This window comes from Dicentrarchus labrax, unplaced genomic scaffold, assembly GCF_905237075.1.
Source record: "Dicentrarchus labrax unplaced genomic scaffold, dlabrax2021, whole genome shotgun sequence".
NCBI classification, from domain to species: Eukaryota; Metazoa; Chordata; class Actinopteri; family Moronidae; genus Dicentrarchus; species Dicentrarchus labrax.
Window position 1 is genome coordinate 10,952,714 of NW_026136710.1, and position 22,811 is coordinate 10,975,524.

The window sequence follows — 22,811 nt, forward strand, 5'->3', positions numbered from 1 at the left end:
ATACATCACAACATGAAGCGTGAATGAGACCTTTCAGTTAACTTTTCTCTTTAATTTAGACACAGATCACACAAAAGTAAGTCACAATAAATTTCTACAAGCAAACACTTTACATACATAGATTGCTGTGCAGGCATATCAACCATTTGCCACAACAAACAGTAGCCCTATCATCATTAACATGACATTTTACCCCTCTGAGTTTCCTGGTAGAACAGTGAACAACCTAAAACAAATCCTCTAGAAACTCGACATTCTTTGAGATCAGCAAAACGAGTATTAGTTTGCTATTGAAAGCTGGTCAAGTGATACTGAGTATTTGCAGTAATATTATTTTCGGTAACATTATTACATAAATACATTCTTGTCAGTTCAATAGCTCAGACTGCTGACTGTATAGTTAAAGCTATATACAGCAATATATTAAGGAGCTTCACCTTAAATCAGCACACTTTTCTAAACCTCCAGCTACTACAAAGTGTATAAATGTGTGTAGAAGCGTTTTAATTCTAAAACAATTATATTATTTTCTACTGACCCCCGTGGGGAACTTACAGTGTTTCTCTTCTCTGACACACACCGCATTCAATATTTCTTCTTTTCCTTTAAAGCATTTCAAAAAACATACCACAGACACTGTGGTAACATACAGCAAGGTCAAAAGAACGGTGGTTCTTTTTTTATTTTCTGACTGTAACTCTTTACACTTTGTCGTGAGAGAGGCGTCTTTAGGAGGAATATTAAGAGTTTATCAGCCAAAATTAAATTTCCCACCATATGGTTTTGTTAAATATTTGGACCTACTAAAAATCACAGCAAAGATCAGACAACAGTGTATTGCACTGTACCACAAACATCACATACAGTTTTGAGTGTGAAACTTCATTCGGGATCTTGGGAACAATAATTTGACAAAATAATCTGAACTCGCGGTCCACCTGCTGGCCACAGCACGCAGGCCAAAAACAGTCCTGCGTGAAACTAATTAAAGGCTCATCTGAGCTAAAAACACTGCTCAACACTTTTATAATACTCTCTGACATGTGTTTCAAAGTGCTGAAAAGGCTAGTAAGCTGACCTTGATTAAAGATTATTGTGTAAAAATCACACACAGCATAATTCTCAGTTTTTATATTAATAATCTCCAATAATTTGTTATTTTCTAATTTCTCTCAGTGTCTGAAAGTGACTCAGGAGCTGAAGGCTGGGCTGGGTTGGTCTCAGCCTCGCTGGTGCTTCCCTCGCTCTGAGCCTTCTGCTCCTTGGCTGCGTGCATCTTCAGATGCTTTTTAAGGGAGGACTGGTCAGTGTAGGTCTTTCCACACTGGCTGCAGAGGAAGACCTTCTCTTTGGTGTGGACCAGTTCGTGTCTCTTTAGGTGACCTGACCTGCTGAAGCTCTTGCTGCAGTACGAGCAGCTGTATTCCTTCTCCCCCGTGTGAGTCCTCTGGTGCAGTTTAAGGCTGCTGGCCACCGTGAACTTCTTGCCACACTCATTGCAGCTGTAAGGTCTCTCTCCTGTGTGCATCCGCATGTGTATGGTGAGGTGGCCCGCCTGGCTGAAGGTCTTCTTACACAGTTCACAGCTGTAGGGCCTCTCTCCAGTGTGAATCCTGTAATGTGTTTTGAGGTCGCCCAAGCCGTTGAACCTTTTCCCACACTGCGCGCAGCAGTACGGCTTCTCACCAGTGTGGATCCTCTCGTGTATACGCAGGTTGCCCGCGTTGCTGAAAGTCTTGCCGCACTCCTGGCAGCTGTAAGGCCGCTCCCCGGTGTGAGTCCGCAAGTGGACTTTGAGTTGGTTGTGCTCGTTGAAGCGCTTTCCGCAGTGCGAGCAGGAATACGGCTTTTCACCAGTGTGGACGCGTTTGTGTATCCTGAGCTGACTGGGATGGGCGTACGTTTTGCTGCAGATGTTGCAGCTGTAGGGTCTCTCTCCCGTATGGGTGCGCTTGTGAGATTTGAGGAGATCGGCCCGGCCAAAGCGCTTACCGCAGTAGCTGCAGCTGTGGGCCTTCTCGCCGCTGTGAGTCTTGATGTGGACGTTGAGCGAGGTCGCTCGACTAAATGTTTTGGGGCAGGAGGGACAGCGCAAAAAGTTGTCGCGAACCTCCAAAAACTCTTGTGCGGGAACAGCAGGCGTATCGTTTTCCTCGTGCGTCACTACTTCAACCGGTCTGTTCGCTCCCTCGGGATCTATTTCAGATTCGGGGTAATACCTCAACGCCTGCTTCAACTCGTCCCCGTACTGCAACACGCCATTCTGCTCCTCCTCCTCTGTCTTAATGAACTGTCCATCCTGCATATAACTGTCGGAAACAATGGTGACTTTAACTTCACTGTTGCTGCCTCTGGAGTCGTGTTCGAGGCCTGCAGATGGCGGCAGAGGTTCATATGCATCGTGACTGTCTAAACTGACCTCGGCGCCCTCGCTTTTTATTGGCCTCATTGTCAGATTGAGAAGGGATGAAGGCTGGGAGAGGTCAATAGCACCGCTTTCATCCAGGCCGGGCTCTGTTTTCACAGATATCAAGCTCTGGGTGGAGACACCTGCCTCTGCTGTGTTCACACATGGTCTTTCTACCATGTGATCAGTCTGCAGTAAAAAGGTGGCGGAGGATAGGCTCTCCCTCATCTTGTCTTTCTGCTTCCTCCTGAAGCTCTTCTTGTCACTGCTGCATATGGACATCTTGAACGTGCCCTGGGTGGTGGTGATGGGACGATTGTTCCATTCTGCAGTCGAACACTTTTCAGTGGCGTCTTGTTCACGAATATCTGTAAAAGTTATTTATATGTTATTTAGAGTCATACACATCTAACTTGCTGCTGAAATGTTTGATTAGCTGACAGTAATACTGCCAACAACTGGATGACAATGTGGGAGCAACAAAACAGCCTGAACAAACTCAACCGAGTGTCGGCACATTACAATTTAAAGCTGCATAAGTCAGATTTTTGGGCACTTCTTATTCTTATTATTCTCATTACACATCCAGCCGACACGGAGCAACATAAGCTTTCATTTGGAGCTGTGTTTCTGGTTACCTGAGAAATCCAAGCCCAATATTCACTCTCCATCTAGTAGCTAAATGCTCCATTATGTTCAGCAGCTTGTTGCTCACTTTGTCTGTTTGGTGTGTGACAGGATGTGGGTTTATCAGGGCTTTTATTTTCCAGAAATAGCTGCCTGTTAACAGCTGGAAATGAGGTGGAACTGAGAGGAATTGCGGGCCAGAAAAACAAAAAACAAAACAATGAACTGAAAGCAGGGTTGGGTGAAAATGTGTGATAATTCTTTGCCGCTACAACCGCACCTTTGTCATTTGGTGCATTTTAAACAAGAGAGCTTCACAGATTATTTATGGAAATATGTAAAAAAAATAAAAAATGTAAATAAAATAGTGTAAGTGATGATCATGATATATGTTAATGGGTTACATATTTACACCCTCATGTACCCAGAGGTTTACTGTGTGTTGTCATTAGTGTGGGGAGGATGTTGTGATAGTAACAGTGTTATTACTGCTGCATTACACACTGATCCCTTATTCTCCACCTCATAAACCTTTTGCACAGCCCCGTTCTGAAAGTACTGAACGTCTGCTTCTCATGCTACCTTTGTTATTTGTGTTGAGGTGAATACACACTAAACACAGCACAGGCACAATCTGCTGACAGTGCAGGCAATGCATGAACAAAAGGTCAGTAGCTGCATGAAGCTGCACGGAGACAAGCACAGACAGACATTATTAACCGAGCGCAGACAACCATACCTCTGGGACCAGACTCTGTGCTCTTCTGTGCAAACAGCAGCCGCTTCAGGCCCTCGTTTTCAGACTCGATCCTCTGTATTGTGCCCTGGTACTCGGACAGGGTCCGGTCCACTGAGTCCAGGATGTCGCTCACTGTCGCTTTAAAGATCTCGTTCAGAGACGACTCCAGGAAGATTTTCAGATCACTCGACTTGGCCATGTTTGACCCGGGGGCGACTGCAGGCTGCAGGCGACTCTCCAGATGGTTTGTACACGGTTGAAAAGTAACTGGAGGAGAGAGAGAGAGAAAAGTGGGTGTGTGTGCGGCTCTGCTGCCGTGTGCGGAACAAACAAAGCAGAGACAGTCGCAGGAGAGTGACGGTGAGGAGACGCTGGGCTGGGGGTCAGTAGCGCCCCCTGCTGGTCCGGAGCGGAACCGTCGGATTTAACCGGGGCCCGAGCAGACGTTACTGTGATAAACACATAATAACCACGGTGATAAATGTTGTGTTTAAATAACAACAAGAAACAGTTGTACTATAGTTGGCACTTCCAGGTCACTACTACTAATACTACTACTAAAACCAGCCTGTACAGACACTAGCAACTAACGTTAACTCACTACAGCTGCAAGGATGCTCTCATAAATGCTAGGTAATGCTACAGTTTTAATACCAGCGGTAATCACAATGCTAATCATGCTAATGGGGTTTGTTTATACTGTTTATACTAATTACTGAGGGGGGAAGCTAATGAGCCTTATATGTTAATAATGCTAATCATGTAAAAACAGTACATAATATTATTAACGTTAATTTAACTTTAGGTTAGTTAACTAGTTAAACTAGCTGGGCTTCACTATGCTATAACCTAGCTCATGTTTTCTGCAGCAAAGCTAACAAAAGTGGTAATTATAATTTTAATGAAATATTAAGTGGCGAAAAATAATAATGTTGATCTTGCTAAATGCTACTGCATCTAATGTGTGTAAATAGTGATGCTACTCGTGTCAATGAAGATTGCAAACGCTATCAGTAATGCTAAAACTATTTTTTATTTTTTTTTAAAAAAGTGGGTAAAGTTAAAGAAAAACAATAATGCACAATTTAAAAATAGAAGGGAGTCTATAAAAAGATACATGCAGTCGGTTTACTCCTGTTCTTATAGGTAAGCCTTTAAAAAAAAAAGGCTGTCATGTCTGTGTTAAACAGGCTTTTCTACCCACATCCAGACACCAAGCCAGTAAACCAATAGCAAGAGACACAGCTAATTCCAGTGTGGGTAATGACTTGTGCATATTGAATCTGGATACCAGCTGGTTTTACCACATCATTCCTGTGTTAGTTACAGGAACGAGCTGAGCCACTCCCCTCACCTGACCTAGTATGTGTTTGCCTGCGTGCCTTCAGGCCAGTGGGCGTGGGTTGAGGCCTCTCAGGTGTCTATGCGCTCTTGAGTCATCTGCCAATCACAATGTGCGTTTTCTTCCTCTTTGTTGCCACTTAGCAGCTTTCTCCTTCCATCCGTCCTCTAAATTCTTCCCTTTTTTTCTCCCCGCAGCCATATCTGCTGGGAGACGAAAACAGGACGGAGGGATATGGAGGTCTCATCTTGAGCTATCTAAGAATGGACAGGAAGCACAAAGAAGAAGGAGGACCCAGTCCAGACTAGAATTTGTGACTTGCATGCATCTTTATGCAACACCACAGACTAAAACTCAGCTCGGCTTAAAGAGAGCGGATGTGAGGCTTGTTTGTTGTGCGCGGTAGGTTCAGACCTAATCAACTGAGGGTTATTTGTATGCTTGTGTGCATGTGTGTGGGTGAATATGCCTGTGAAGACCCAGCTCTCTGACAGCGGTATAACCCCAGTATAACACAGTGGTGTGTCTTTCCCTCACACAAGACTTGACTTAAACCCTCACAAGCTGCCTGATCATATGATGTTGCTTTAAAGAGCCTGGAGGTGGTAAGTCATGCTTCACAGTAGAAATGATTCTTCTTAATGAGATTTTTTTTATTTTTATTTATTTTTTAATAGCTCTTTGAGGTTGGTTTAAATTTATATCTGTGCCATGTTCACTGGTGGTAATGAATGACATACTAGCCATTGTTTTTTCTATTTATATAGATTCTAGTATTATACACACACATATTCATGAGTCGCAACTTTCAATTTCCCCAGTATGGCTGTGTTCCTCTTTTTATTTTACCTTCTCTATTGTTTTTTACTTTTTTAATATTTGTACTTCTCCTTTGGTATTGTGTTAACCATCCTCTCAAGCCTCCATGCACTGTAAGCAACCCTACTTGTTAGAAACACCAGCAGACTGGAGTTGCTCTACGTTTGGCTGAAAGTATCCTGCTTTATTCTTTTTCTCTCTTTGGTGAGGGTGAGAACGTGTTTCTTTCTGTCGTCTGAGAAGTTCTCTTACAGTTTTTATTGTCAACAATGCTGTCAAAAATAACAAAACACACACATAAGATTAACTGTGTTATCATGTTGAACACACAATAGAGTAGAGCAGCGAGAGATTGTAATCAGTACTGTCAGTTTATTAAACTGTCAGATTCTCACTGACAGTATGAACTTCAAGAGACTCAGTGCTGCTTTTAAAATATTTAGGTTTTGTTATTTTCACATTTTGTTGTTTTGAACACAGAGTGATTCATTTACAGACGATCCTCCTTGATTCTCGTACATTACTGTAGCACTTGTTGCACCCTGACAGGAACTAGAAGTGAGCACCCACACAGGAAATGTGTTCAAGGTCTGTCCCGGATGTTGGTTGCATGACGTGAATAGAATAATGAAGATATACAGTGAAGTATAGTTTTAAAAAAAGGGTGGCAGAGAGGGAGAAATAAATAAAAGTGAAGGGAAGGAAATAGGAAGGAAAGAATAAGATATATTGTGTTAAAATTATTCATCCCCAGTAAAACCACAACATGCAACTCAAATTTGGACTCTGACGGTTTTATCCTTTGCCCAGCGTCACAGTGCAACGTGGTGATAAATGATAAATGCAGAAACACAGTTAGACTGTTAAATAAAGTGCCCACCAGAAAGACCCCTGAACCCCACCCTCTGCTTCTCTCTTAATCTGCACTGTACACTTCTGTCTCTCTCTCGCTCTCTTGCTGAGTTGCTCGGCTGATTTTTTGTGTCTGTGGTCAGGAAGTAGAAGCATGCTTTTGTGACATTTCACTAAAAGTCTAGTGCACTGCACATTTGCAATGCCACACCGAGAAGTCAAAAAAATTCATAAATGAACAGCACAGGCTAAAAGAAACTGGTAAATATCTTCTTTAAACTGGATTATGTTGACACAAGTGGTGAGTGTGGAGTATTTTTGTGCTTTCAGGGGGTGTAAATGATTTTATTTCAGCTTTGCTTTTGCTTGCAGTGTCGTCTGAAATTTAAAGTGCTGCCCGCAGTAGTTTATAATGGACTCTTTCTCACAGATGAATAGAAAACAATACAGAGGCTCTGTAAAGACATCACTTTTACACTACAACCAAATATAGCTTTGTTTTATGAATGGCTTTTTTGTGTAACAGCTAATCAGATGCTCCTCCTGAAGGTTCCCCAAAATGCTTTTTTAAATGTGGCATTCAAATACAGAACCCTTTTGCATTTGTTGTCACACCATATCAGGCGTGTCCAGATGGGTGTGCGGTAAAATAGTTTTCAACATTGACAGGGTGATTTTTTTTCTCTTGTCGCAGATCTGTGAATGGCGCCGTTGGAAGTTGTAACCTGCTTCAGGATTTTACATTTATGTGATCTTTCAATATGATCGTCCTTCAGACAGCAGAGGAGGACATTTTGTAACAAGCTGCATTACCTTTCACCATAACCCACAAACACCCCGACAACGGAACTGACTGAGATACATGCTAATGGAGGAGGAAGACGTGTGCTCCTCACTGCCAGATATTACAGAGTCAGTCCCTCAGCAGCCTCAACAAGACTCATGGAGCCCGATAGACCACCTGCACATCAATGGAGAACAGCAGGCCATTGTATGGGGCGAGACAGAGGTACAGATGAACCAGGCAGACGGGACAGATCAGCTCAGTCTCTCCCCGAAGGCAGGACGAGACACTTCTGAGGAGGCAGAACAGTGGGAGCAAATAATATGGCCGGTGCACCCCATGACCTGCACCAGTCCCCTGCTTTCCTTTGCCACAGTGCAGTGGGACATGCCTGATCCCACATCTCCACTCATGACTGACAGCAGCTTGGCCAATGAGCTGGACTCTGGCAGCGTGACGAGGGTAGGCACCACTTCCCCATCACTTCACCAATCGCAAGACGTTAATGCTGAGCTTTTCACACCGGAGGCCATAGAGCAAGAAGATGGGTTTGATTTACAACTTCTGAACTCAAATTTAGAGTGGACAGGAAGCGGCTCTGAGGTATGTATTGATGGGAGCAGATAAAAAGTGAGATGTGATGTTGTAATGCTGCCATTATTTAGAATTTTGTCTATTTCTATTTTCTTTTTCCGTGTTCAGATACAGTTTCCTGTGTCATTAATCCTTCCCTCACTGAGTATGACTTGACTTCCCTCACCACCACAGCCTTTATCTCTTTAGAGACACGTGTTTGGGTTACTGTAGCAGGTTGAGCAGAGGTGGGGGGAATAGAGTGGACTTAATGTTGGTCAGATGAGGCTCAGAATATACCCTACGCATGAACCCACTGGCAATCACAAGCTTTCTCGCACAACTCATGTTCACGATCGATGGCCTGTGTTGCAATTTCCAGGCATGTGATGCTGCAGATGTGCAAGAGCCGACGGCACAGGAAAAGCAAGATTCAGCGCATGAGCTGTTAGACGGTAATAACAGTACGTGTTACTCTGTCATCTTCATTAGGTGTTCCATAGCAAATGTTTTTTCCATTTGTTGCTCAGTTTCAGAATACAAATTCATGATTGTTGATTTCTGTAATGCTTATGGCCTGCTCATTTTTTGTTTCTGGTTTAAATGCAAAACTGTGATGTTCACTGTCTTCTAAAAAATCAGAAATCCCACTGACGACAGAATCAGAAGAAGAGGAGGAACACTCAGCAGCCTCAGATCCCGTTGAAACTGTGGACTTAATTGATGCTCTTGAAGAGACTGAAGACTCAGAAGATGAGGCAGACAGTTTTGAATATTTAAAACTTGAAGAGGAACAGGAGGAGCCCAGTGTTCTGCTGACTGGACAGGGCGACTCAGAGGAAGAGCAAACTTCAACGACTGGTGTTGAGACTGAAGAAGAGAACGAGGAGGAAGGTGCTGTAGAGGAACAGAGTGAGACAAACGTATCCTGTACTGAAGAAAGTGAAGAGGCAAAAACTGTCAATTATCCGAGTGATGTGTGAGTATCATGAACTTGAGAAAGGGGGACAGGAAGTGTTTATTATTTGTAAATTATTTCATTATGTAAACCATGTCACAGTATTATGTAGCATTTTTAACAGTGACATTGCATATTTGATTCACACTTTGCAGGGAGGTTCCTGCCGAGCCACTACAAACTGACGATACTGAACCAAGTGTAAACCCAGATAAGCTAATTCACCTGCAGCAGTCAGAGCTTTTGGAGGAAAGACAACACTCAGGGAGTGAAGAGGACATAGAGCTACTTGAACGGTTACATGAAGATCCCACAGGACAAACTGAAGAGCCAGAAATGTACAAAGATGTAGATCAGAACGTGGACGCTGAACAGTCAGAGGCTGTGCACGACAACGAAGAAACATCGATACAGGTGGCAGATAATGCAGAGAGGATAGATAACTCACAAGAGATACTAGAGCTGACTGAAAAACTGGAGGAGGTAAGTTGCTCACAGCATCAAGTTTGTGACCAAACTACTTCGCGGGAGCTGTCACCACAACCTGAACACTCTGAGTCCGAGCAGCTTGAAATGACTGAAGAGCCAGCACAAATCCAAGCAGAGGTGTCACATCGAGCAGAAGACCGACACTTTGAAGACCAGTTAGGACAGTCGCAACATCTGGAACAGTCACCGCAGATGGAACTGACAGAAGAGTCGACCCAACCTGAAAATGCCGACCTGCCAGAGGAACCTACCCCGTCACAGCAGACAGTTTATGTTGAAGCTGAAGACCCCGGACTGGCAGAGCAGCAAGAACAGACGGAGCCCTCAAAGCAGAATGAGCCAACGGCTGACTTGTCTCAGCCGGCGCTCTGTGAGCAGCTCGTGCGACCAGAGAAGACGGATGAGTCCGAAATAACAGAGCAGCTGTCGGCTGAGACTGTGGTCACGCAGGAGACAGCAGAGGCCGAGTTCAATCAGGTGGACGAACAGGCTGAGACGTCACATGAGGCTGAAGAAGTCGAAGGTAATGAGGATGGATCTGTACAAACTGTTGGAGCCAATGGAGAGCAACCTAAACCCCCCGAGACAGCAGTGCCTCTTATGAATGGAGTTGAGGTAGACAGAGAGATGGCCTGCCGCCTCGCTGAACGGCTGTACAAGTTGGATGGGATCCAGCGTATGGACGTGGTGAAGCACTTGGACAAAGAGTAAGCACATGTTATATGTATATAATTTTATCTTCTCTTTTTTATAACTGAAGGCTGATGGGGTTTTTGAGCAGTGCAGATAAACTGGTCAGTGAAGCTGCGGGTTTTCAATGTGGCATCACTCCGACTAACTTGCAGTTATAGAGGTGGTTATGGACAGAGATGGAAAAATTACTTAAATACTTACTGTGTTACATTTTTGGAAATTATGAGGGGGGCGGGGCTTATCTGGTGATGCTGCTGTTAAATAAAAACCCACATTACAATTTCATTAAATGTCAATCCAACAACACTAGTGGAAAAACATCAGCTACCAACCCCTGATGTCCAAACCAACAATAAATTCTGTTTCTACAGATGGATTTTGCAGCCTGTGCGTGCCACTGATTATGAATTATAAATATACAAAGGCTGAACATCCTCTCTAGAGTTAACTAGGGAATAATTAAATAACTGCCTCTTTAACAGCAAAATAAAACGGCACCAAAGCCGCCAACACAGAGAAGTATAGACAATATGAACTCCACAGCTACAGGTAGAAACCAACATATTAAAGTAGAGTAGAGTTTTTGCACACAAGCCCAGTTTTTACACTCAGCTATGTTGCTAGGCAACACTGTTTGTTGATGTCCATCTCTGTGGTTGTACGCACTTGTCGTCTTTGAGCCTTGTGCACTGCGCAATCGTCAACAGTCTACTCATGGTTCAACTTCTTTGCCTAACCGTGCTCAGTTCACTTATAACCAGTCCAACTCTCTGTCCCACTGTGCTCCTCAAAGTTTTCAAACATTTTGAGCTGAAAGAGGCTCAGCAGGCACAACTGTCTGTGGCAGAAAGGAGGGAAGTTCATAAGCAATGTAGCAAATCCAAATCCACCATGGGCATTTTAACATTTTGCCTGACCCAGCATGCTCCTGTTGGGTCACTCAACATCTTGTGTGTGTTTGATTTGGGTCAGTATTTGCTAGGGCCGGCCCGGGTGAGACTGCACCCCTCTCAACCCCTGTTAGCTGAGTGCAGTGTCACCTCTCCGGATATGGAGGTCTGCTCTCCTGCAGCTGCATCCACACCAGCAGCTTCTTGTCTGCTGCAGCTGCTGATTTAACACCACAGCTATACATGGTTTTTTAATGTGACTTTTACCCTATAATTGATGGGCCTTGAAGGGTAGTGACGTACATTACTTATTATAAAAAGACAGTATGAAGAGTTTCATAGGGAGAGCTGCTCAGCTGGTGTAAACGGTTGTGTAAATGTCTTCTGTGGCTTCAAAGGAGCTTTCGAAAGTTTGAGAAAATAATCTTGCTGATGTCATCAGGGGTATCTTGGCAACCAATTAATAACAGAAAGTCTGTTGAGGTTAAAAGACGTTGGCATTTACCAGACATGGAGAGCTTAACGAAAGATAGAGTTGAGTTGCTTTATGGGAGAGTGTAGGATTCAGAGTTTGACCCAACCTGGGAATACCCAGGATACCTCAACTTCTGCTGACTGATTGTTTTTTTCCTAATCTGTCTGTTACAAATCCGCCAACTGTATAGAAGTGCAATACCAAATTACTGGAAGAAATTTTTAAGGAATAATTGGGAATTTTTCCATAATATAGAGATTTAGCTCAAATAAAACCTTTTCCTGGTCACATTACAGTTGGTTCAAGTTGCTACAATTTCCTGGGCTTTTTTGACACTTTCAGTCTGAGTGAAATGAGCAATGAGTTCCTCTATATGCTTGGCCATCATATTAAAGTCACATTATTATTTATTTTTTTCTGAAGACCACATCATCCTCCTTTGCTTCCAGTTTAGATCAAATACTGCATTGAAGCACCAGTAATCATCCCCAAAATATTGTCCTAAGTTAAAGTTATTGTTATACTTGTGTTGCTGATTACACTGACTCTGAATGTATTGTGTCTCTGTTTAGTAATGACTTTAGTCATGCTGTCGGGGAGGAATACCTCAAGTTTTTTGACTTCACCGGGCAAACACTTGATCATGCCATCAGGTGAGAATTAAATAGGCGGAACTTGGACTGCTTCCACTGATATCTCTCACAAAACGCTAAAAAAAAATCATGTAATTTTTTGTATTTTCCTTTCGGTTTCTGTCTCTCAGATCTTTCCTGAAAGTGGTGATACTGATAGGGGAGACCCAGGAGAGAGAGCGTGTGCTGCAGCATTTCGCCTGCCGCTTTCATCAGTGCAACCCCGACTCCTACTCCTCTTCAGGTGAGCCTCAGTCATGTCTTTGTGTTTTCTGCTCAATGATATGGCCGCGAGCACTCACCTGACAGATGCATGTTTAATTTTCCCTCTTTTTTTGTATCCTCAGGGGCTGTGTTGGCTCTTACATGTGCTCTGATGCTTCTAAACACTGACTTGCACGGACAGGTGGGAAACATTTTATGAATGTAGAAAAAATAATGACATCTTAAATTTTGTTTCGACATGGCACCTTGTCACCAGATAATCATCAAATAAAGACATTTTTGTGTATATCAACAGAATGTAGGAAAATCCATGTCCTCCTCTCAGTTTGTGGCCAACCTGGACTGCATGAATGAAGGAGAAAACTTCAGCAAGGACCTCTTGAAGGTAATACTGTCACTGATTTGTTTTCAGAAAGAAATGCTGTTGTTGAAAATTGTTAAACCTTTTCCTCTCCATCTTAATTTCAGAGTCTTTATAATTCCATAAAAAGTGAACCGCTGGAGTGGGCCGTGTAAGTGGACTCTATATATATATATAGTATAAACACCGTCATTAAACATTATCGTATTCTTCACATATGTAATCTCACACCTAAGTGTCTCTGCGTGTTTCAGTGATGACGAGGAGTTGACGAGCTCCGTGTTGCTGGACGAAGATGCAGGAGATAATGCGCCGCTGCGTTCAAAAGCCAACCCCTTCCAGGACGTTCCTCATGATGAAAAAGCCTCCGTGGTCAAAGAAGGATTCCTCCAGAGGAAGCTCCACGCTGACATTGACGGCAAACGCAGTGAGCGACACACAAACATAAACCGAAGAACTGAGTGTCACCTACATCTAGGTTATTTAGGCTTTTGAGAAGAGTGAGGATTTAAAGGCACAATCAGTGATTTAGTTTATTTGAAATTTAAACACCACCATTAGATCCTGTGTCAGATAGGGTTTGATGTGGGGTGTTGAGCATTTTATGTAGAGGAACGTAATATTGGGTGACTGAAAATTTCTGGTGTTTGGGTTTGCTTTGGTGTCTGAAATGGAAGATTTGTGTGTCAACAGTGCTGTAAAAATAAGGGCAGCTGCCAGTAGAAAATATCAAGAATGTATCATCTTAAAACGTTTCACCTTAAAGGCAAGCACTGGCCTTTTATAACTCCAAGACAAAACTCTGACCTCCTACACTGAATCTGGGCACCACATTATCTTTTAAAGTGTTTTTTTGTAACATATTAAACTGAGCTCATTCTCATAAGAACTAATGAATGGGTTAAAGCTTTTATCAGTTAAGAAACAATGAGATTGTATAAGACTTACAACTGTATTCGAGATACTTCTTGGACATGTTGATAATGCAGCAGGCAGCTGAATGAATGAATGAATGTTTCTGTGTGGCAGCTCCTTGGGGGAAGAGAGGCTGGAAGACCTTCTACGGAGTGCTGAGGGGAATGGTCCTTTACTTACAGAAGGTAAGAGTACTCAGCGTCATTACTTGTGAATTTCCCTACAGTACATATTTAAATAGAATTAATGTCTTTCATGATTTTAAATACTTTTCTGTACTTTCCCCTCGTTGTGTGTTTGACAGGATGATTATAGGAGGGATCAGCTGACTAATGAGGAGGTGGTGAGCGTGCACCACTCTCTGGCCGAGCAGGCAGCCGACTACACCAAGAAGCCGCATGTCTTCCGTTTGCAGACGGCTGACTGGAGGGTTTTCCTCTTCCAGGTCTCGTAAGTGACAGCATCTTGGAGTGTGTGTGTGTGTGTGTGTGTGTGTGTGTGTGTGTGTGTGTGTGTGTGTGTGTGTGTGTGTGTGTGTGTGTGTGTGTGTGTGTGTGTGCCAAAGAGTCCAGCAGTCACTTTCAGAGCTCTGTTTGGTTTCCTCTCAGATCCAAAGTGGAGATGAATTCATGGATCAGCCGCATCAACCTGGTTTCAGCGCTTCACTCCTCGCCTCCGTTCCCCGCTGCCGTCGGTTCTCAGAGAAGGTTCTTCAGGCCGATCCTACCCGCCTCGCAGTCCGTTCAGACTCTGGTACACACTCCTACTTCTCTCTGTCTGTGACATTCCTTTCCTACATTTTCTTACAGTTACAAGTCATTTTGAATTAATGTCTTTTTAAATGTTTCAACTCAGTGTTAAAATGCATGTTAGTGAGCTCAAAATAGCACAATTCAATGTATGACAAACTACCACTTTATACGAACTTCTCCCACAATGCTTGTTGTTTGTGATACAAAACTCTCACTCAGCCTGTGTTGTGACCTTGAATCTATCGCATGTTTTAACTAGAAACAAAATACCAATTACTAGATCCAACTTAAACTGCAAAGTCTTTACCATTACAAGCAATTACCATAATATACACAGCAGCTGTTTCCATGAAAGGACCAGTGTGTAGGATTTAGTAGCATCTAGCGGTGACATTGCAGATTGCAACCCCTGACTCAGTCAAGTGCGAAGGACAAACTGAAGCTGTGAAACCTGATTTAGAGCCCGTGTTTGGTTTGTCCCGGCTTTGGTCCGTTCATATAAGACCAAATAAGGCTGTAGCAGCAGTGACCTGAGTGTACTGAGTTAAGCATAGGTGCATTTAATTAATTTCACTTTTCATTTGAAGAAGAAAGAATATGTTATTAAACCTTCTGTCACTCCATGTTTGGATGATCCTTTCCTATATAACTGATGAAATTAAGGAAGAAAATTTTTGAAAATGCAATTTTATTGCAACTAATACACTGTAAACCTCCCTCATGCACCTCTGCAGCTGGAGTAAGTTCTCTCTGGGTTTTTTTCTGTTCTGTTTCTGCTTTTTTCCCCCCAGCGGGATTTGCATTAAGTGGATTTACATGAAATCTGTTCCTTTGTCCTGTGCAGGAACGTCAGCTGCAGTCTCATGCAGGAATGCTCGAGTCCTTCAAGGCAGACCTGTCGTACCTGCAGCAAAACCTGCCAGAAGGCAAAAAAGCCAAAGCCAAGGAGCTGGAGGAGCATCGCGTCAGAGCAGAGTATCTGCAGCACGAGGTAATCAAAGTGTTGTGAGTGAAAGTGTGTGTACACGAGTGTAAAAAGACCCTTAAGTGACCCTGTGTCTCTTGGTCAAACCCTGCAGATGTGCCGCTATGAGATCTACATTCAGGGCCTGGAGGCCTGGAACAGCGTGAAGAAGACGAGCGACGGCGTGTTGAGCGTCGCAGACCTCAACTTGTTTGATAAAGCCATGTCTGCTGACTCTGTGGGGGAGGAACAGGATGAGGAAGACGGGCTGAAAAAGTCCTACTCCAGCCCGTCTCTGGAGCTTGAGCTTCCTCCTCCGACGGTGGTCAAAGTCAGACGCAACATCTCAGAAAGACGGACTTATCGCAGGACCATCATTCCCCGATGGAATAAAGAGGCCTGAAAGGGGATAACACGACCAGTTAACTCCCGCTGTGAGCTGACGGGGCTTCAGGTTCTTAGTTTGTGAAGCCCTGAGCAGAGAAACTAACACCAAAGTCATATCTGAAATCTGCCTCAGCCAGTTATTGTTCTGTTTTTTTGCATTTTTTATCTTTTTGCACTTTTTGAAAAATAAAAAGAACCTCAGGAAACCCCTAACCCTCAGTCTCTCCAAGAATAAAGGGGGGGCCTGACTCAAAGTGTCTGGACCTAATTTATTTAGTTTTTTTTGTGTTAACTTTGGTCTACAGTAGTACCCAAAATAGTACACATTTGCTTTGATTTGTTGTTTTCCTTTAGGCAAAAAATGTGCCTTTAAAACATCAACCACTAGAGGATGCTGTAGTACAGCACATCTTACAGGGAATGGAGGCGGGCAGGATGTGATGTCAGTTAGTTTTAAACTTGTTTTTTTAAAGAATCCCAATTGCACTTTTATTGTTTTTAGTATTGTGTATACAATGTATTCATGACCTTTGTGTCACCGTTACATGTTTTCTGTCCAAATGAAGGGTTCATTTCCAAAATGTTATGTACTGTTTCTCACTTTAGGGAAAAAAATAAAATTGTTATTGTGCAGTATAGGTGAGACTATTTATGGATGTTAACGCGTTTGGTTTGAGGTTGTTGTCTTTAGGTACAACAGATACTAGTAGTTCAAACATTTTGTGAGCTACAATATCAGATGAAAATGTTTTCTCCTGCTACAACAAAGTGAGTTGCAACACTAAAAGATGAAGCAAAGGGGCTCCCCGGTGGCTCTCCTGGTGGAGCGTCTCATCATCCAGCAAAGGCTAAAAATCGCCCCAAAAAAATCATCTTTAAAAGAAACATTTACATTGTGAAGAAGGATGCTGTGCAGAAGCTTAATCTTTTAACAAAGACAGAGAAAGAACATAACATTTTTTTTTAGAAAATGCTCCCTTTGTGACATTTTCAACTTTTTAGTGAAGTGTTTTTGTTTTTTGTCACATTTTTCACAAAAACTGCTTAATTATTAACATCACAATACAGTAAAAACATTACAGAACTGACCGTCTAATCTCAAAATATATCTTTTTTTATATATATAAATGTATACATTTCTCAGCATTTACTACATAACTGAGCTTAAGGAGGAAGAGGGCTTTGGGAAAATTAGTTAAAGGCCCCACTGAGTGTTTAAGACTGATCAAACTGATAGATTAACTCAGAGTTAAATGATCTGAAGATCCAGTTGTCTTATTATTATTCTTTCAAATAATTAGATTACTTAACAAACCCCTTTTTCAAATAGTGCATATTTAAAAATGGCGTCTACGTGTCACCTCAACTACAAAAAATACAAGGTGGAGCAGACGTGTGTGTGTGTGTGTGTGTGTGTCAGTGTCTCAGTGGCACGGGGCCCATTTTGTTCTCTTTCAGCCTGACATGTTGAGCAGCAGTCAACCTGGGGCGTTCAACAATAAGAGCAGGATGTCTGGAATCAAACCCCCCCCCACCACCACCACCACCCCAAACACACACACGCACACACACACATTCCTCACACAGGAATGTGATGTGACAATAGGAAACGCAATGAAGAGCACAGACAATACAGACAGGGACACACCGTCCTGTTTGGGTGTCGGTTTTGGATCAGCGCGCTGGAGTATTTTCATTATTTGTGGATTTCTTTAAGAGTTTTCCCTCCTGAACGGACATCAGGTGAAACTCAGGAGCCTCCGACAGATCATCTGTGATGCTTAATTAACGTGATAATGCTCAGCTTGTCTTGTGAATGGAAGCAGTCTCCATTCATTTGCAGGAGTAACAACAACTCATTAAGATAAAGTCAGATTCTGCAGATGAGGGTGACTGATGGGCCACATGAGTGACAGAGGGGCCCCCGGGGGCCATCACAGCACCTTGAGGAGGGTGGGAGCCCGGCACGCTGAAAGGCGACGCCATCTAGACTAACCTAAATGCTCTCGGGGCTGTGACGAAATATTACAGCGAGGAGCAGCCATTAGCGGGCCTCTTGTTTTTCGGATCAAATTGAAATGTTTAATCTGTGCTAAAGGTGCTGCTTGTGCGCTGGCGTCACAGAGGAGCTCTCCACCAAAAGCTCTTCTCACATGGCCTGTGGACCATGACTTCAGCGGTGGCGGTGGCCTTGTTTTGGAGTGCCATCTCTCTCCTCCTCTCCAACAACAATAATGACCGGCTGGAGCAGCAGGGGCTGCATTAGCTGCTGGGTTCAGAGGGCATCCTTCCCAAGGAGTTGGCCTGTTTTTGTTCCATCTGCGCCACTCCATTCTCGAGCTTTGTGCGACTCAGTCAGGCCTGGGTGGGTAATTAAAAAGGCAAGAGCTCAAGTTGTGATCATTAGGGGCTTGTCCAGCACGGACTCCAAAAAAGACCCCAACACGTAAGGTCACTTCTACCCCTTTTTTCTCCTCGCTTTCCTCCTCCCCCCTCACACACACACAATGTTGCTTTGAACATTGCTCAACATCCACAATGGCTCTGAAATGCTCAGTAAATATAAGCCAAAAACACCTGCAAACACTGCCAGCAAACATAAACTGTACTGTAAACACTCACATTCATCTCTGGGATTTTTTTTCTGCCCTCAATGCTCCTCCTGACGCGCATTCTCCATCTGCTGCTGACGCCTCGCACGCTCTACTTGTTACTTTTTATCTCTCATCCACACTAACAGTTGATTTTTCCCACTCGGGCTATTGGAAAAAAACACATTTTTTTTGTCTGTCTCTTGGTGTCCTCCCCCCTCCTGTGCTCTGTCTCCATCCTTTGCTCTTGACTGCTGCTGTTGTGATTTTGGCTTTTTCCATCCAGGACCCTCGAAGTCTCTCCGTGGTCCTTTCAGGGGTTTTTGTTTTTCCACTCAGACTCCATTTGCCTCTTTCTCTGAGACATTAAGTAAAATCCCTCTCTTATCCAGCTTCCACTTCCACCAGACATAATCTCTTGTACTTTCCAGTGCTGACTGCACAAAACCCAGTCATATATTCAGCTTCTGTATGAGTGTACATTTCAGTAGGAAGTGATATTCTTTTATTGCTGTAACTTGATTTGAAAGAAATGGGAGGCACTGAAGAAAAACATCTTCCCTGCCTTTATTTCTCCCAGACTGCACTCATTAGTGTTGCTTTTCTCATGGCCAGACATTTTCATTTTATTTGCCAATCAGACCCAGTCCAAACATGAATCACTTTAGATTTCACCGGAGCCCTTCATACTCATTCTTTTACAAAGGCTGGCTTTTTGAAGCCAAGGAGCCTCTCATTGAGAGAGTTAAAGCAAGTGCCTTGCTCAAGGGCATTGCAACGCATGACCTCCTTTCGCCCTCTCCTCTTCCACACACACACACACACTCCTTCCTCTGACAACACTCCTCGGGCACACACTCGATGGCTTTTAAGATGCAGGGCAAACATGATCTTAAGGTCGGCACTCCGTGGCTCAACGCGACGTATAGAGGGGAGCAAGAATGTTTGTGGACTAATCTCCTCCATCTTATCTCAGTTCATCTTTTAACTCGTGCGGTTTAAGCTATAGTTCAGTCCAAATCTGTTAATATCTGCATTTGTTCTTTCTCTGATTGATAATGGTTAATCTACGGTGCAAGGACGCGAGGATAAAACAGCATTATCGAGAGGTGTATGCAATGTTGAATGAGCTATTTGTCAGCTGTGTGTTTGACTCCTCGGGCCTCCACAGGTCAACCCTCTCCCTCAGGGCAGTACCTGATACCTGGCAGATTTTATCCACCTCGGTGTGTGTGTGTGTGTGTGTGCTTTGAAAGGTGCGTTTTTCTTGATGTCTTCCAGTCAATAGTGGCTTCCTGCCTTCAGGCTCTGTGTGTTGTTTAATAGGCTGGTCGGACACAGAGCACCTGTGTTTCCTCCCTCCGTCTGTTCCTACACAGGAACACCCTCTGTTTGACCACTTTGCTCTGTTTGACTGGCACATTTGTTCCAGGTGCATTATGGTTTAAAGGTGGAGGAGATTAGATAGCTTCTTGAAATTCGAGAAAGCTGTTGTCATTTGAAGTCCACTCAGGTGTTCTAGAGGCCATTTTCTGCCCAAAATGTCTTTTGTACCAACATTTAGATAGCAATCCATCGGTCTGTCGGTTGGCTCTGCCGGACTGAAACACTTTAACAGCTATCTGATGGGTTGCCATGAAATTCTGTACAGACATTTATTGTGCCCAGGAGATAAATCCTAATGAAATTCTTGATCCTATGACATTTAATTTAGCACCACTAACAGGTCAAATGTTTCTGCTACCAAGTAAAATATTTCAACATTTGCAGACTCTACTGGACAGTATTTGGTTTGGTCATTCGTGCTTCCCAGAGGATGAATCCCGCTGACTTTAGCTCTAACACCACCATGAGGTTGACACTTTTTTGAGGTTGTTACAAAAGTTAACAACCTTATCTGGTGGCTTTCCAACATTGTCCGCTGAGGAAGGTCACAAGATATCGGTTGAAAGCTGGAGAGTTGTACCATTGAGATGATTTTGGATTGCCATCACAGTTGGTGGAGATATTAACGTCCCCTTGAGGATGAATTGTAGCAACTTTGGTGATGTTGTTGCTTGTTTTATGACCAAATGCCTGCAGAACTAATGACTTCAGCTGTACTCTGTGTTCATGGCTTTTCATGTGGATGGAGGTAGTTCTGTGAAGAAATTTAGCCCACTTTTCCATGTCTGCACACCTGGCCAATGTGATTGTTGTACTAGCAGTTTCAGAAAGTTCACAAAGATGATGGGATGCAGCTCCGACAATTCCAACACCAGAAAGATTTGTGGGGTCTCAAGCCTACTTTGACTAAAGCACAAATATATGAAGCCAAAGAAGAATGAGAAATTGGTGAAAACATTGCATTGACACAGCAGACTAAGAATCTCACACTGTCAAAGGCCTGCAAAGAAAAGGACAATGTTCAGTGTAAAAAAAACAAAAAAGGGTTCAGAATAATCACTGTCCAAAACAATTAATAAACAAGGTGATGGGTTCACTCGCACAATCTGGGTTTTCTCGAGGGCCACAAAAAGAACTGAGCCGGGCGGGGCCCACACAGCAGCGCCGCCATTCACAGTTTAAAACAACAGCGTGTTCTGCAGCTCATTTGGACGGGCAAATTCTGTCAGCCTACATAATACTTATTTGCTAGGCTGAATTGGTTGGCCAGTGTCTCAGGCTCAGAGATAAGTGGAGAACTTTCCAGATGACTGGCGCAGGACAACCCCGACCCGTCATCCCACTGATTGCCACACACTCCTCTGCTGCCTTTTTGGCAGCAATTTCTCCAGGGGCCCCCCATTCTGTCTTTGAGTTTGTCCCCATAATGGTAATGGGACACATGCCTTTTCCTCCACACACACACACACACACACACACACACACACACACACACACACACACACACACACACACACACACACTGTTATATCACATAAACACACACATAGACACACATTCTTTCTCTGTCTCTCCAACCCACACACACGGACACAGTGTTAGTATGGCTCTGTGTTAAATGTAGTAAGTCCCAGTCGCCCCGTCCTGCCAGCTTTGTCTGCCCTCAGCTGTTCCGGCCCGGTGCCTGTATTGTGCTGCCGGGCTCATTACCAGACCAGAAGCACTGTGGCCCGAAACCTCCTCACTAATAGGCCCAGAGAGAGACAGAGAGGAGTTATTTCTGCTGTGGCTTGTGTGTTGCAGCGTAATGTTTTTGGCAGTGAGACTGTTAATGTTTAACGTTTGCTGCTGTTATTTCTCTGGCCGGCCATCAGCTGGCTGAGGAATTTGAAGTTGGGTTGAGTGAAGAGGTTTGCCTAGTCCCTGTGAAGCATGTTGACTTGAAAGCTCCTCCGTATGTATAAGTGTTGTATATGGATTTGTGTTTCTGCATGCCTGAGCAATGGACTGGAAAGAATGAGGGTCCAGTAAGTTGATGGGCTGTCTGGAGTGGGCCAGGCCACTTGGACAACAATGGGATGAAGTGCAGCTATTGTTTAAAGTTTACAGGGCAGTACGCGGCGTGTACAGTAGTGCGGCTGCAGGAGAGGGATACAAAGAGAGGGGTGTAAAGAGGTGAGTCAGGAAAATGGAGAAATGTGTGGAGAGTGAAGGCTCAGAGAGGCAGAGAGAAAGAGAAGTGCATACTGTAAACAGAAAGACGTCAGGGCTGATCTTCATCAGCAGACAGATAGCGCTCTGACTGAACTGATATTGAGGACTTTAAGTGATTGTCTCAGAAGTCAGACAAAAGCCTTCATACAGTCTGATTCAAGAGTTATGTAATTAGGTTTGAGGGTTTCTTTAATGGTGAATTAGGCCACGAACCACACAGAAGTTTGTGAACTGGAAATTACAGCAGAGGTTGCAGTGGTCTAATGAGACTAAACAGCCGCCTCCACAAAAGATGATAAAACCTCAGCTCTGAAACCAAAGCAGGTTCAAGCGCACGTTTGTGTCTCTCTAGACATCCTGAAGTAGATGTAGATATAGCTTAATTAAAGAAAAAGAACAAAAAAAAACATATATAGGCTACTGTGTGTTTTTAGCTAGTCAAAAATGTAAACCCAGGGAGTAAATAAGAAGGCCCAAGTTAACCAGAACAAAAGTAAAAGTAAATAAATAAAACTAAATAAACAAAAATTTAATTACTGGTGTAAAACTTTTTTTTTTTTTTTAAATATTGGTATATTTTTACTTAAATTTACCATATTATAAATAGATATTATATAATTTACTGTTAATCTATATACATTTATTATTAATACATTACATTTATACAATTTCAAGTGTGCTATGGGTAAAAGCTCCAGAACAGTCACACAATGGACTTATATATGGCCTATATATA

The 22,811-nt window shown here is 43.3% G+C and overlaps 2 protein-coding genes across 6 annotated transcripts; one reads left to right on the top strand and one right to left on the bottom strand.

The window, feature by feature from the left end:
• Positions 1-31: 31 nt before the first annotated feature.
• On the bottom strand, positions 32-4,126 carry LOC127370439 (zinc finger protein 436). The gene is made up of 2 exons (XM_051412481.1): positions 3,774-4,126; positions 32-2,775 (listed from the first exon to the last, which is right to left on the bottom strand). The coding sequence occupies exons 1-2, from the start codon at positions 3,970-3,972 to the stop codon at positions 1,163-1,165; spliced, it is 1,812 nt and encodes a 603-aa protein (XP_051268441.1). The 5' UTR covers positions 3,973-4,126; the 3' UTR covers positions 32-1,162.
• Positions 4,127-4,221: 95 nt separating this feature from the next.
• LOC127370437 (PH and SEC7 domain-containing protein 3) lies at positions 4,222-16,520 on the top strand. Of its 5 annotated transcripts, XM_051412479.1 has the most exons (17): positions 4,222-4,406; positions 5,313-5,517; positions 7,481-8,173; positions 8,526-8,607; positions 8,786-9,122; positions 9,257-10,297; positions 12,221-12,301; positions 12,412-12,524; positions 12,628-12,686; positions 12,801-12,890; positions 12,974-13,017; positions 13,121-13,293; positions 13,896-13,966; positions 14,086-14,231; positions 14,390-14,534; positions 15,378-15,524; positions 15,613-16,520. In XM_051412479.1, the coding sequence occupies exons 3-17, from the start codon at positions 7,649-7,651 to the stop codon at positions 15,898-15,900; spliced, it is 3,342 nt and encodes a 1,113-aa protein (XP_051268439.1). In that variant the 5' UTR covers positions 4,222-4,406; positions 5,313-5,517; positions 7,481-7,648; the 3' UTR covers positions 15,901-16,520. The 5 variants fall into 5 exon arrangements, with proteins under 5 accessions (XP_051268439.1, XP_051268437.1, XP_051268436.1 ...); XM_051412477.1 differs by lacking the exons at positions 4,222-4,406; positions 5,313-5,517 and adding an exon at positions 5,530-5,720; XM_051412476.1 differs by lacking the exons at positions 4,222-4,406; positions 5,313-5,517 and adding an exon at positions 6,887-7,047.
• The last annotated feature ends 6,291 nt before the right edge of the window (positions 16,521-22,811 follow it).

Excerpts from the sequence above, each read along its gene's own strand:
- LOC127370437 (XM_051412479.1), top strand. The coding sequence starts at position 7,649 with ATGCTAATGGAGGAGGAAGACGTGTGCTCCTCACTGCCAGATATTACA. Across the intron at positions 8,174-8,525 it reads GGACAGGAAGCGGCTCTGAG|GCATGTGATGCTGCAGATGT; the intron begins GTATGTATTGAT and ends TGCAATTTCCAG. Across the intron at positions 15,525-15,612 it reads CAGAGTATCTGCAGCACGAG|ATGTGCCGCTATGAGATCTA; the intron begins GTAATCAAAGTG and ends CAAACCCTGCAG.
- LOC127370439 (XM_051412481.1), bottom strand. The coding sequence starts at position 3,972 with ATGGCCAAGTCGAGTGATCTGAAAATCTTCCTGGAGTCGTCTCTGAAC. Across the intron at positions 2,776-3,773 it reads CACAGAGTCTGGTCCCAGAG|ATATTCGTGAACAAGACGCC; the intron begins GTATGGTTGTCT and ends TAACTTTTACAG.